Source organism: Triplophysa rosa, linkage group LG25 (genome assembly GCF_024868665.1).
Source record: "Triplophysa rosa linkage group LG25, Trosa_1v2, whole genome shotgun sequence".
Taxonomy (NCBI): domain Eukaryota; kingdom Metazoa; phylum Chordata; class Actinopteri; order Cypriniformes; family Nemacheilidae; genus Triplophysa; species Triplophysa rosa.
In genome coordinates, this window is record NC_079914.1 from 12712736 (window position 1) to 12727732 (window position 14997).

At 37.7% G+C, this 14997-nt stretch overlaps 1 protein-coding gene across 1 annotated transcript in view; it reads left to right on the forward strand.

Moving 5' to 3' along the window:
* The window catches only part of zranb3 (zinc finger, RAN-binding domain containing 3), a 41629-nt gene that overhangs the window by 8271 nt on the left and 18361 nt on the right, over positions 1–14997 (forward strand). Inside the window, exons 3-8 of the mRNA XM_057326318.1 lie at positions 2223–2241; positions 2518–2696; positions 4689–4920; positions 7395–7480; positions 7958–8129; positions 12093–12209. Coding sequence (XP_057182301.1) covers positions 2223–2241; positions 2518–2696; positions 4689–4920; positions 7395–7480; positions 7958–8129; positions 12093–12209 — 805 coding nt within the window. The remainder of the gene's footprint in view (positions 1–2222; positions 2242–2517; positions 2697–4688; positions 4921–7394; positions 7481–7957; positions 8130–12092; positions 12210–14997) is intronic.

The window sequence follows — 14997 nt, forward strand, 5'->3', positions numbered from 1 at the left end:
AGTGAGGTCCAAAACTCTCTGACCACATTGAACACTTGGCATATTTTAAAATCCTGGATTTCTGAAAGTCATGTTAATATATCATGTTCATTTATTTGCTTTCTCGTTGTAATCAAATATGTTATACAAAGGATGTTTTAGCACTGCTTTCTTTGTATACACCAAGATGAATGCGTTTCTAAAAATCGTTACTGTATATCTTTCCGTATTTGTCTCCTGCATAATATGCTATTGTTCTGTAAGGTTGTCAACTTGAACTTGAAAGCATCTTGAATATTTTTAAAGGCTAGCACGGTACACAATTACACTTTTAGCAGCGGAACAGCTTGTTGCGTCAACATTAGTTAAATGAACCGGCGTCGCAGGAGCACATTTATAATGAACATCTCGTGCGTCATGATACCAGCTGAGCCGTTACCGGATACCAGAAAGTAACCACACTAAAAATAAATAAATAAATAAAGCGCAAATAAAAGATGCAGTTCTTTAGTTTGTGTCACTGAATGCGTCTGCTTCATTTGTAGCCAGTAAATCCTTGAACGTCGCCAGACGCACGAGCAATTAAATTTCTTCCCCTGAAAGAATCCGTACAAGATCGGCATTACTTGAAAAAAAAAGAAAGCGAGAGGGTTGAAAGTGAGCAAACCGGGAACTCTAATGAGTAGATTCGCCGTTTGAATAACGGATACGGGCATCTCCCGGCGCACGTGACATTTCACTAACGAAAACGAAAAAACTCTTGATGCTTTGCTTCCTCGCTGGTTTCGGCAGGACACAAATTCTGTAGCGTTTTTATTTGCGTGTCATCATGCTACAGCACATTTGAGGACACGCAAGACCCGCTGGTAGAGCTGACGTGTGTTAAACGCCAGGAAACAGAGAGGGCCTACAAAAGTGACAAATAATGAAACTATAAAATGGTTCTTTGGTCTTTTAAACTAAAGGTTTAGCATACTGTCTGTGTAGAAGAACTGTGATGATCTCAACATAAAGATCACTGGCTTGCATTAAGGATATGATGTCTATGAAAAGCTTTATGAATGACAGTTTAGCTAATCATCATAATAGAGTTCATTTACATAAAGACATTTTTAACATTCAAAGTCACATCCATCATCGATAGGGTCTATTATCCGTGAAAAATGTACTTTTTATGATGTGTTCGTTTTGACTAATGTAGTCACTGTTACACTGCAAAAAAATATTCGTTTTTCAATATTTTTGTCATGGTTTTCAGAACAAATATCTAAAAATGCTTAAATCAAGATATGTTTCCTTGAGAAGCAAAATGACTTGAGATTCTTGTTTGTTAAAAAAAAGATATGCTTCAAACAAGAACAAATATCTCACAATGGGGTAAGAAAATAATCTTGTTTTTTCTTTCATTCAAGTTTTTTCATTCAACTGCATTGAAAACAAGACTTCATATCCAAAGTCATTTTTCCAAGTAAACGTGTCATGAAAAATGTTTATGATATGTGTACTAGAATGTTTAGATGTTTGTACTAGAAAACAAGAAAAAAACGCGACATTCGAATATCGAATCATTTTTTGCTCTGTTGTTGTTTAAAAAAGAGCTGCAATATTTCTTTAAAAAAGTTGTCTTTTGTGTAAATATTTGTCTAAAGTAGCATGACAGAAATTCGGTTATAAATAATCTGTTGGTTGTATTTTGTTCAAACGTGCAATGCTAAAAAAACGTTACAGGAAGTCCTGCTTGACCAGCATTGTCTGTAAGATTTTTGATACTGTTCGATCGAAAATGAAGTAGCACACATTTCTAACAACAAAACACTGAAGTTTTTGGGTTAAAAATGTATATCTTGTTTGATTCAGGGTCTACAGTACATTAGTCGTTTGTGCAGGTCGTAAACGAACGACTATTTAAAAAAACCACACAACACAGTTTTGCTTTGAAATTGGCTTTGTTTGTCCCTTCTGGCTGAAATTGTCCGTCGAGTTCAGGTGTGCGGGTAATTATATTGAGCAATGTGCATCGGCCGGGAAGCCCGGGTTTCACAATATCGCCCGGATCAATACGCGTCTTTCTGGCCATCGATTTCAGGAAGAAATTAAAAACGTGATTCAGAGGGTAATTATTTCGACCACGGCTGGAAGAGAGCACAACTGATTTTGATCACTTCTGGTGTCTGGGTAGGTCATCACTGAACTCTGAGCTCCGGGTTCGATACACTTCATTTATTTTCATTTCTGTTTTGCAGGTGTATGATTGCAGATGAGGTAAGAGCATCTCTCTTTTCTTGCCGGTAATCTGATTCAGTTTCCAAGACGCTCTATAGACCCCTAAAGTTGGCCTTGTGTTGACAAAAGAAAATTTCCTTGTATTTGTGCAGATTTGGATCTGGATCATTCTTTTTATGCTAATTGTTTAAAACTTAAATGGAATTGAAAAGAGTGTTTATAAGGGCAACATTCTCTTCTAAAAAACCTTGAATCAACCAATCGAGAACCACTGCAGTACTCCAAATGTCTCTTGCCTGACCGTTTTTCGTTCAGATGGGTTTGGGAAAGACGATCCAGGCCATTTCTGTGGCGTATATCTACAGACAGGAATGGCCGCTATTGATCGTGGTGCCTTCATCCTTGAAATACCCCTGGATTGAGGAGCTGGAGAAGTGGATTCCAGATCTGGACCCCAGAGACATCAATTTGGTGGAGAGCAAGACCGACACAATGTACGACAGTAAAAATTACATGCATTTCTTCTTCATAGAGACATGTATTCTGAAATACCGGTGTATAACTTTTTACATACTATACTTAAAAACAGCAGATCGACATGTACTATTATTCAGAAGTTTAAAGTCTCTTAATCATTTTTTTTAGTTATATTAGAGATATTTTTTGATAATTATAAATTCTTCAAAACTATGGAATCAAAAATGTAAGCATGGGAATTATGCAAAACTATCTTTTGTAGGCAGTGTACAATCTAAAGCATTAACATCACAAAATCATCTGGTAAATGTTGTTTAAACATCAGTCTCAGAACATTATCACTAACGTTTGTTACGCATTCCCAAAAGACTACAGACATTGGTTTGTTATTCATTCAGGTCCAGTGGACTAAACCTGAGGACGTCTGCCTTGCTGGCCGACAGATTTTTTTGTGTGTTGCTCAAAATGAAAGATTGATTCTTTCAGACTGTGTCTGAGTTTAATCATAGTGGCAAAATTGATTCATGAAATTTATGACCGAATATGACTTCGCAGATGCCTCGGGAAAAGTTAGGAAGAGATCTCTTGATTTATACATCTTTTGCTCTCTGTGTGTCTTACTTTTATGAGGAACTTAGGAAAGTTATGAAAAACCTTGCTCGCAGACTTTAAGCCTGTAGAAATGCGTAAGAACGTGAAATCTGCGGCTGCAAAATTACAAATTATTCCACAGACGTATGGAATCAAATCAGGTGCCTGCGGGGATATTAAACAAATCCTAAATTATCTCACCTTTTAAAGCTAACAAATATTTCTGTGAAGCATCTTAGGATACAGAGAGAGTCTGAGGGCGGCTTTATCACAGAGGATACTGGGATTGATTGTACAGCCCGTGCAGTCATGGGGTCATGTTGGTTTTTTGCCTGTTATTGATGCTTCTAAAAAGAGGCTTTCAAATTGCTCTGTTTACCCTGAGAATTCGGGCCGGGGTTGAGTCGACCTGTAAAGTCGTTACCACGGCAACGTCTGCCATCTAGCTTGATGAAGCCCTGTCAGCATGGTGAATGATATTTTACCTCTAATGGCTCATAGTGCAAAAAGGGGAGAAACATTTTCTTTAAGAGCACCACCAGTATCTTCACACAGTCTGAAAGATGATTTTTTTTAAACAAATGAATATTAGAATAAACTATAGTATTTAGTAATGTAAATTTTAGGCATCGTTATCTTTGTCGCAGTTTTCAGCTTGAACCATGTTTATTTACTGGAAAAGAAAACACATATATTTTGACTTTTATTTAGTGATAATTATGTGGATTAGGAAAAGCACAATGATTGTTTAACTTTTTTCTTATTTATGTTACATTGTTATTTTTAAGCAGGATATTTGTTTTGGATGTGGAAAAGGTTGTTTTGATAAGATTAGAAACATTTTAGTATGTAAACATGTTTTTTTACGTAAATAAAGTAAAAAGTAAATAAAAAACAATCAAATATAAATATGGAAAATATAAAAATAATTATATTAGGATAAAAATGTTATGATTTAAATTGTAACTTTACGAAAAAAATAAGTATAAAAAAAAAACTCGATTTTGTTTGATCAGATAGTAAAAAAGCATATTTATATATACATATATTTTTTGTTTAACTTTGGTTTTCTAAGCAGACTAGTCGTTTTAGAAAAAGATTTGATAAGACTATTAATATTTTAGATTTCAATTAGGAAAATATTTTTGGGGAAAAAATATGGAAAATTACGTAGAATGTGACTAGATTTTATTTATCAATATAATTGTTTTTCTATAATCTCCCATTAATATGGCTTGAGTTTCGTAAGAAGAATAGTCATTTCAGAATTCAAAAAGTTAGATAACATTATAAGATAAAACTATACACATTTTAGGATTTAAATTTTCACACAAAAAAAGAAATAAATTTTAGTGTTTTGCTCATTTTAATTGAATTTTAGTTTAATTTTAATTTCGCACTTTCTGTTTTTTTTCCAGGAGCATCGGCACCAGTAAAATCACGATACTGGGATACGGGCTGCTCACCACGGACGCACGCCCCCTACTGGAGGCCCTGAACAAGCAACGCTTCGCCGTCGTCCTAGTGGACGAATCCCACTACATGAAGTCCCGTAACGCGGCTCGCAGCAAAATACTGGTGCCAATCATTCAGGACGCCAAGCGCGCCATCCTCCTAACCGGCACCCCCGCGCTGGGCAGACCAGAGGAGGTACGGCATCCTCCAAATCTGTTTGTCATTTGCTTTGATTTATTAAGCCATTATTATGCGGCGTGGTTTTGTTGGAGAGAAAACAGGAGGAGATTCTGTCATTAGCGGAAAACATTTCTCACGCTACAGTCATCGCTCATGTCACGCAAAATTGCAAGCGTGATGATATGATGAACTACAAGTTTTGATAAGTTTCTCGTGAATATGGTTGCGCAGTTATGAAAATCATTTATTTCGCTATTGTACACACTTTAAAACGGATTATTAAATTAGTGTTGCGTTTTGTTCCCGGATTAAGTGACATGGATAGTAGTTCACGTGTCTTGCGTAAGCTGACAAATGTGTCACGCGTCACGCTGGTCTAATGACTCGCTCGCAGGGAAATTAAATGAATCAATCAACCAAGAGATCATCTCAAGGTTTAGCGTTTAAAGCTGCCGCCCGGCGATTTGACACAGGCGTCGTTTCCGCAGGTCGCGGACGGACGGATTTTTCATCCTGTATCGGGTGCTTCTTTCACCTCGTTCTGTTTGCCTCGATATTACGTCGGCGTGGGTGTTTGTTTAACCCAGTGACCCCTAACTAGACGGCTGAATATCGATGCCATAGGGTGACGGGTAAAAATGAGGGGATTTTAAGTGATTTTAGAGCCGCGGCTCTGAATGAAAAGGCTGGCAGCTCTTTCACTCTCTCTCTGGTCTCAGAAGCACAGCGCTCATTTCTGCTGTTATTACTCTGTGCAAGCTACAAATATTATTGGTACACCTGGATCTCTCTCGCTTTCATTCACGGCCCCTCTCTTTCACTTTATCCATCTTTTCACTCGCATGTCACGATCTTTCAGGCAAATGCTGTCGTGTAGGTTTCAAACGGTTTTTGACAGGCTTTGGATGCACAGATCACTTTTGATTCTGATAACAAAACAAGCAAAGGAACCCTGGGTTTGAATAGATGCTTTTACGTTATCAGGGATACGCATGGGTGGATGCGGGTGTTTAATATTTAATATGAAGTCAAATGATTTTTGTGATAGTATGTCGTCAAATGTTTGGCCAGCAGAATATCGTAAAAATACACCTTTCTGCTCATTTCCCATAGGTAAAATTGGAAAGCGTGAGGTCAAATATATAGAGCAAACCTGTTCCTACTGTGCGGCACGAAGATATTTCTGCGTAAATTGAAAATTCTGTCTTCATTTACTCACCCACATGTTTTTACAAACCTGTACTGCTTTCTGTCTTCTGCAGAACACAAATGAAGATATTCTGAAGAACGTTGGTAACAAACAACTTTGCCTCCCATTGACTTCCATTCCACAAAACCACAGAGACATTTCTTAAAATATCTTCTTTTGTGTTCCACAGAAGAAAGAGTCGCATACAGGTTTTAAATGACAACACAAAAGAAGATATTTGGAAAAATGTTGGTAACCAAAAACCGTTGGTCTCCATTGACTTCTATTGTACGGACACAAAATCAATGCAAGTCATTGGGGACCAACAGTTTTCTGCTACCGACATTCTTCAAAATATCTTCTTTTGAGTTTTTCAAAAGAAAGAAAGCCATACAAGGACAAGAGGGTGAATAAATGACATAGTTTTTGTTTTTGGGTGAACTATCCCTTTAAACATGGCATCTACTGTGACCGTGCCCTTTAATATTTTTTAAAGGGATAGTTCACCCAAAAATGACAATTCTGACATCATTTACTCACCCTCTTGTCCTTTCAAACCTGTATGACTTTCTTTCTTTTGCAGGACACAAAAGAAGATATTTTGAAGAATGTTGGTAACAGAAAACCATTGGTCCCCATTGACTTGCATTGGTTTTGTGTCCATACAATGGAAGTCAATGGGGACCAACGGTTTTTGGTTACCAACATTCTTCAAAATATCTTCTTTTGTGTTACGCAGAAGAAAGTAAGTCATACCGGTCTAAAATGACAAGAGGGTGAGTAAATGATGTCAGAATATAAATTTTTTTGGATGAACTATCCCTTTTAAGTATGTTTTTAAGTATAAATTTGCTTCCTACAAAAGCATTACAAAGGCAAATTAACTCAACAGCACACGCAAATGCGTCCAGAGACAAGCCCCTTATGTTTATTATAGAGTCCTCGTTGATCTCTATAGTGTGAAACTCGCTGCACTTTGGAAAGACCTCTTCATTCGTCAAGATAATCTCCATGTACCTTTTACAAATGTAATGTGCACTCGGAGACTTTCTCTTCAAGAAAGCACATTTGCATTTTATGAACTTAATACCGGTTTTAATCAGCGGTGTATTCACACAAACCTGCTGACGCTTTTCATTAAACACCTTCCTGATTGCGCACAAGGCCCGGGGTCACGTTATTAAAGCGTTCCTGTTTTTCATTTGTTGTTTCTTTTTGGAAGTTGCGACTGTGGCTATTGTATAGCTGTGATGTTTAGTTGTACAGTACATTGTTTGATGTCTGTTTCTCTTCCTGACAGCTTTTCATGCAAGTCGACGCGCTGTATCCACGGACGTTTGGAACCTGGAGCGACTACGGCAAAAAATACTGCAACGCACATTACAAGTAAACATCATCTTTTATTTAACCTATAACGCATCACATGACAAATTAAAGTTATGTCATAACATTTGAGTCCCGTGTGCGTAAAACTCTTCCCAACATCAGAGAGGAGTTTTTGTTTTTCTGTTCTTATCAAATCCACAGGCGTGAAACGACAGCAAACAACACAGAGCCTCCGAGCACAAATTAATCTGCCGAGGCAAAATCTCAAAGCGCAGTTCACCTTCTTAATGAAATCTTACACAGCGCAGGAAAGGTCTTGTTACAAGTATAATATCAGCGCTCAAGATGAATCTGATGATGATGTGCGACACACAAAATTTGCTGCCAGGGTGCATGTGTACGTCGAAATGAATAAATCCATTAAACAAAAGAAAAATATGTGTTGAATTACTGGTTAGTGTGTTTGGAGGAAAGAGTTGAATGTCTACGAGTTGGGTTTTGATATGCAGCACACGCATGTTTGTTTGTCTCATGCAGGTATTTCGGGACCAGGAGACAGTGGGACTGTCGAGGCGCGTCTCATCTGGACGAGCTACACCAGCGTCTGAGCGAGATTATGATCCGTAGACTGAAGAATCAGGTGCTGACGCAACTGCCGCCCAAAATACGCCAGCGAATTCCCTTCGACCTGCCCAAAGATGCTGCCAAGGTGCCAAGTGTTTACACTCTTCAGAAAGACATGTCTGTCTGTCTGTCTATCTCTCTGTCTGTCTTTCTATCTATCCGTCTATCTGTCTGTCTATCTATCTCTGTTTGTCTTTCAAGCTTTCTGTCTATTTGTCTGTCTGTCTATTCATTCATCTGACAGTCTATCCATCTGCCCCCGTCTATCCATCTGTCTGTCTTTCTATCTCACTGTCTATTTGTCTGTCTGTCTGTCTATTCATGCATCTGACAGTCTATCCATCTGCCCCCCTGTCTATCCGTCTGTCTGTCTATTCATCCATCTGTCTGTCTGCCTGCCTTTCAATCTCTGTCTATCCATCTCTCTCTCTCTCTGTCTGTCTGTCTGTCTATCTATTCATCCATCTGACAGTCAATCCATCTGCCCCCGTCTATCCGTCTGTCTGTCTTTCTATCTCACTGTCTATTTATCTGTCTGTCTGTCCGTCCGTCCGTCCGTCCGTCTGTCTGTCTTTCTATCTCACTGTCTATTTGTCTGTCTGTCTGTCTATTCATGCATCTGAAAGTCTATCCATCTGCCCCCCTGTCTATCCATCTGTCTGTCTGTCTGTCTATTAGGGATGGGCGATATGGCCCTAAAACTTTATCACGATAATTCCTGGTATTTCTTGCGATAACGATAAAAATGACGATATATCCATAATGTCATCCACCGCTGTTTTTTGCGTCAAGTGATAGTAGCTGCATGTAGTCTAGACCCTCAGAAAAACCAAATATTATCAAAAAGTAAAACTTAACCCAAATCAAACAGCTCCTAAAATATACCTACAGTGATTATGTAAATATAAAATGTAATGGTGAGATTCGACTTCAAAAGGTTGTAGTAAAGAAAAGTTAAATGAACTAAAGCTCAATAAACACATCATGTCATACCTAAAACTGTATATATTCTATTGTTGGGTGGAAACAATCGATCGCATCACGCTGTCAATCACTCTCTCTTGAACTGTGTGAACCTTCTCTTCTCACAGCAACATACACTGAATCTGTCTATGACTCGCGCTACAGAAAGAGAACAGAAAAATGCGGGTAAAAGAAATCTAATTAAATAATCCATGCTTTTATACGCTCATAAACGTATTTAAAATAACGTAATACAAACTCGCATGTGTCTGTCTGTCTGTCCGTGCTGTCTCTAGTTTCTTCCATCTGGACAGTGCCTATCTATCTTCCACCTTCGTCAGGTCTTTCTATTTTCATGTCTGCCTGTTGTTGTCTTCTCCATACGCAGTTATCTATCCATCTGCCCGCACTGTTCTGTCTCTCTCTCTCTCTCTTTCTTCTCTTCTCTCTCTCTCTCTCTCTGGCTCTCACAAACGCATATACCGAAATCATCGCAACACAGCAGCACACACACAGTCTTATCATGGTTATAAGTGGTAGAGCGCTCACTGTTCATTTCTACCGCGACACACAACACACACACACACACACACACACGCATACCGACACACACACACACACACACTTTTTCTAATCACTTGTTCTGAACTAAGAGAACAAAAGCAGTTAAATACAGTGATTTACCCCGGTACACCCGCCCAGTGCCTGTTGCTAGGCAATAGTATCCGATTAACACAAATTATCATTTCATCTCGCTTGTCTCTGATCACTCTCCTTTATTTCCACATCTATATTTCTCTCCGGCAGCCCAATGAGCCGCCAGCACGTTCTTCAGGGAACGCACGCTAGTAATCATTGCGTTCAGTTCTGAACGGGTGCGTTAGTGCCACTCGCTATAAAATTGCGCGTGGCCTAAAAGAATGTCAAACATTTCCCCCTTATTTTATTTTCACTTGAACTTTCAACGGATGTGTGAAAATCCATCCGTCCAGTTCAATCCCTTTATTCCTATTAATGTTATATTTTAACATATGCAAAGAGAGACTTCTGCAAACAATGTAGAAATATGAAAAAAGTTCACATTTTGATACATAAAAAAACGCAAATCACACTTCCTCATGCAATATGCACAATTTAGCATATTTTAAAATAGCCAGTATAATTACCGCGAATACATAATGTATATATTCAACATATAGGCCAGCCATAATTGCCATCTCCCTTTCCCTCTCCAGCGTTTCTTTTGTCTATATCGCTCTCCCCGAGTGTCTCTCAAAATAATGAGCGTGTGTGGGCAGAACTGCTTGTACAGCAAATTTTCTGTGTGTGTGTCAGATTTCAGACACACAAAGAGCACCTCACCTGCTGTAGGACTTCATAAATCATCTCCTGTCAACGTACGGCACACACACACCCGGACATGCAGCCCATAACGGGTTTACACACAGCGGTCCTGAGGACAGATGTTCAGCTCTCAACCTTAACCCAAATCCTGCCAGATCGCTTTCAAAATTAACGAAGCGTGTTTTAACGAACAGTTGGGCAGAGCAAACGCAGACCCCGGACACTTGTGCGGATATCGAATTTCGTTTGCTAGCCTGCCAACGAGGCTGACCCTCGCTGCTGAATTTAAACCTCTATTTTTACAAACACACCTAGTGTTTACTAATGTCTCACCAAACAGTGTTATCTACAACATTTACTACGGTAAACATCCCAAAATAAAAGTAACAGTTCGAGATGTTTGTAGTCATTTCAATTCAAATTTCTTTTCTGTAGCACTGTTCACAATTTTGCGTTGTTGCAATAATCAGAATTATCAGAATATCGCACGTGCGCACATTGCAATATCGCAATGCTTTGTGATGACATAGTCAGATTTGTAGTAATTCAGAAGTATGTGAAACGTGCATGTTGGGTATATCATTTTCAATTTTATTACAATTGAAATAGGTTTTACAAACTCAAATTTTATTATTTGGCTAATTATTATTATTGCGTTTTACTTCAATATTGTGAAGTGTAATTGTGAAGCGTATTTACAGAAAACGTATTTAAGCTAGTAGTTTTTGTTATTATATTTAAGTTATAGTTTAGGTGATTGTAGCTTTATTCATATTTTTTTATATACATTTTAATTTAAATATATATATAATTAATTTGTTTGTTTTATTTTGCTATATTATTATAATATATTTTATTTATGTTTTAGCTTTAGTTTATTTTCAGTTAATAAATTACAACCTAAACTTATTTTACTTGATTGCTGAGGCAACATTTCAGTTCAGTTTAATTTTTTCTAACAATATGTAGGGTGATTTTTATTTAAATGAACAGAAATGTCTTAGTTTAATCGATTAATAACTTTATTGCACATTTGTAGACAACAGCACATAGCTTGTACTACACGAAATTTCGAAGTACCATATGAATACAATAGTATATAAATATGATAATCTTACGTTACTATACAATTTACATATGTAACATAATAACATGCATATTACATACAATTTAAATTTTTTGTACGTTTATTTATCTATACATCGTTTTTTCATCTACTAACTAAAGTAAGAATGATGAAAGAACGTTTTATCATTGAGCATTTAAAAGAATAACACTTGTGTGTATCTTTTCAAACGGTCCATTTCCTTCCATCGTTCCTCCACTTCCTGTCATTTTGATGTCCAGAAGCCCGGCTGATGCTCAGGAACGTTTGTGTGAGCGCAGGCAGAACAATATGCGTTTGTTTTAGGAGCAGGACTTGCTGCCTGTGTGTGTGTGCGCGCGAGCATGTGTGATTTATAGCGCCGGCACCGTGTGTTTCCATCTTGCGCTTCTGCTGTCACTGTAGCGCTATAATTGGGCGGGTCACATGACCCGAGGAGTCGTTCTGCAACTTCAGGGAATTATGTCTCCGTTCCCCTCTCTCTCCGGCGCTCGCTTTCTCTCCTCCTAACCATCTTTCTTTTATTTACAGTTTTCCCTGCTTCGTTTTGCCAAACAGTGGAAAGTAGGACAGTTTATGATATCATTAATTGTGCTGGATCATCTCTCTCTCTCTCTCTCTCTCTCTCTCTCTCAGGAAGCGAGTGCTAGTTTCGAGCAGTGGGAGAAGCTGATGAGTTCTCAGAGTGAGAATCAGTTTGTGGAGGTGATGAGTCTCATCACACACATGTATAAGCAGACGGCCATTGCCAAGGTATTGTGTGTATGTAAGCAAAAATGTGTTCACGGTGTCAAATTGTGTCTTTTTCACACCAGGTCGAATCAAATACCTAATTTTAATATGTACATTTAATGGGACGTCATGTACGTTTCTATAAAAAAAAATGATTTGCATTCTAGCTCCATCTGAAGTTCGGTCCACACAGAGGCGAAATATTTAACTACGGATTTGCGAAACGCCGGATTCAGAATGTTTGCGGACGCCATCTGCAGCGAGTTTTTTCTCTAACGATGAGGGACAGCGTGATGTCTCCGCTAACGACCGCCATGGCAACCGGCCCTTCTGTTCTCCACATCAAACACCGTGGCATTGCCATGGGAACGAGCACCGGGGGGGCGGTCCGGCACGGCGGCGACCTTAAAACTGACCCTTTTTTATCGTTCGACATGTTTTTCTTGTAGATCTCTGTGTTTCCGAGTCTTAACAAGCTGTTTTTATGAGCTTTACCCAGATGAGACCTGCCATTATACCTCACTGATGCAAGATGCGTTCGCAATGTGGTGTTCAGAACACTCATTTCGTTGTAAATATATGACTGTATAAATAAGCAAAAGTATTTCAAAGTAATAAAAAAATGAATTACATTTCATTATTTTTTTATGCACTATTTTCAAGGTTTGGACTATTAAATATACACTAAAAAATCCGTAAAAGAACGAATAAAGTACTGGCAGAAAATTACAAGTACATTTCCCTTTATTTTATGGACATTTCCGATAATGCTTAAATGTAATTTAATGCAGTGCAAAATGTAAAATACAGGTAAAACAAATGTAAAAATGAATACGGAAAATTCCTTCATATTAATACAGTATATTGTGCCCTAAATGTATATGAATATATGAATATATGAAATTTTATAATAATATAATTATTATTGATACATATTATAAATACGTACTGTAAATATAACTATATTTACATGACAACAAAAACTGACCAATTAGAATTTTGTACTATTTAATTTCTGTTGCGTTATTAAACCAAACTGCATATTTTAGTTTAAGGGGAACCATTTAACACCACAAAACGTCACAAAATCCCATTTGCTGATTGCTGTTTTTCCACCATGATGACATCACTTCATAAAGGATGATGTCATTTAGGCACCGCCTCACATGATACAACCGACACATTTGCGTACACATTAATGATGTTTTTTTGTCAGGACGATCCTGTAGGCCGTCGTTTGCTCTTACACACACTTACACATTTCTCATCCACCAGCAGTTTTGGCCGTTTTCTTGTGCGATTTAAGCTACAGACACTTCTCATCGTCCTACTAAGCATAGCGTGTGTCCTGAACGAAGCCTTCCGCTGCGTGTGTGCGTGTGTGTGTTTAACGGCGGGTGTGTATTAAACCTGGCTCCCTGTGAAAGCAGTGTGTGTCCCAGACCAGCCTCCCTTTGTGAGCGAGCGTGTGTTTTTAATTTGTCAGACCCGTGTGTTCTCGCACCCGCTGCTCTTGTCCTGTTGGCTCTTTCATTTATTGTTTGCCACTGAGATGATATTCTCTCTCTCTCTCTTTGTGTGTGTCTTTCTCGCCGTTCCTCTCTCGTTCTCTCTGGGCAGAAATTGTGCCGTGTCAGGGATGGTGTCACTTTTTGAAATGTTTTTCTTTTTTGCCAAGTGAGAATGAGTGAACCGGAGCCACCGCACACACACTGAGAAGCTTTAGTGCTCCTTCACAGACCAGAGTTTTGGGCGCCAATTAGACGATATTAAAAAGGCAAAACTCTTCAATAATGAGAAACCCGAGCGGAGCTTTGAAACTCGGGGAAAAGAGGCCTGTCTGCCGGCTAATGACTTGATACACTGGTTCGTTTGAACAACTCTACTAAACATAACAGCTTTAGACGATGAAATTATCTCAAAGCATAGAGATACAGAGGGATCTGATGTGTCTCTGAAGTGGAAGACTGGTTCCGATATGAATAAACTGGGTCACACCCCTTAACTTTTGGGGTTTTCTGGGTGGTTGCTCTTCAAATACAGTTTATTAAGTGGCATCTTTTTAGATTTGAGTCAGTATATCTACTGTATATATATTATATGATATATATATCATTTCTGGTCTGTGTTTGCTAATAACAATTTACTCCATATTTAATATACATTAATATTAATTTAAATTAATATTTTATTGTATGTTAATTGTATTAAAGTAAATTAAAACTACTCAACAGTTATTGATTCTTTGTGGAAGTTAAGTTTGGGCCACATAAAGTTTGTTTGGTTTGTTGTTGACGCTGAAACCGTATATATATATATATATATATATATATATATATAGACACACATTACAAATTTAAGAAAATAAATTTCAATGGAATACATACACACACATCGTGTGAGAGAGAGTAGATATATGTGCATGTTGTGAAACTTTCTTCTTTCTAATTGTAACTATAGGAATTATGTTGCAAGATATACAATATATATATATATATATATATATTTGTATATATTAAGATCTATTTATTTTACTTTATTTATATTTATAGACCACTTCGTACGATGTAAACATTGGTCCAGAAGCAACTTCTGGTTTGCGTTTTTATTTATTTGTATTATTTTAAATCTGACGTATGTAATTAAATCTTAAATGTTATGCATGTTGTTCAAACGTTTGTGTTGTGTTAAAAAAACTAAACAGAAAGTTGTTCTGAACCAGCGTTGTTTACATCATCCAAAGTGGTCTATAATAATAATAATAAAGTCATCAAAACAACTGTAACTATAGTAATAAAAAAGTAACCAC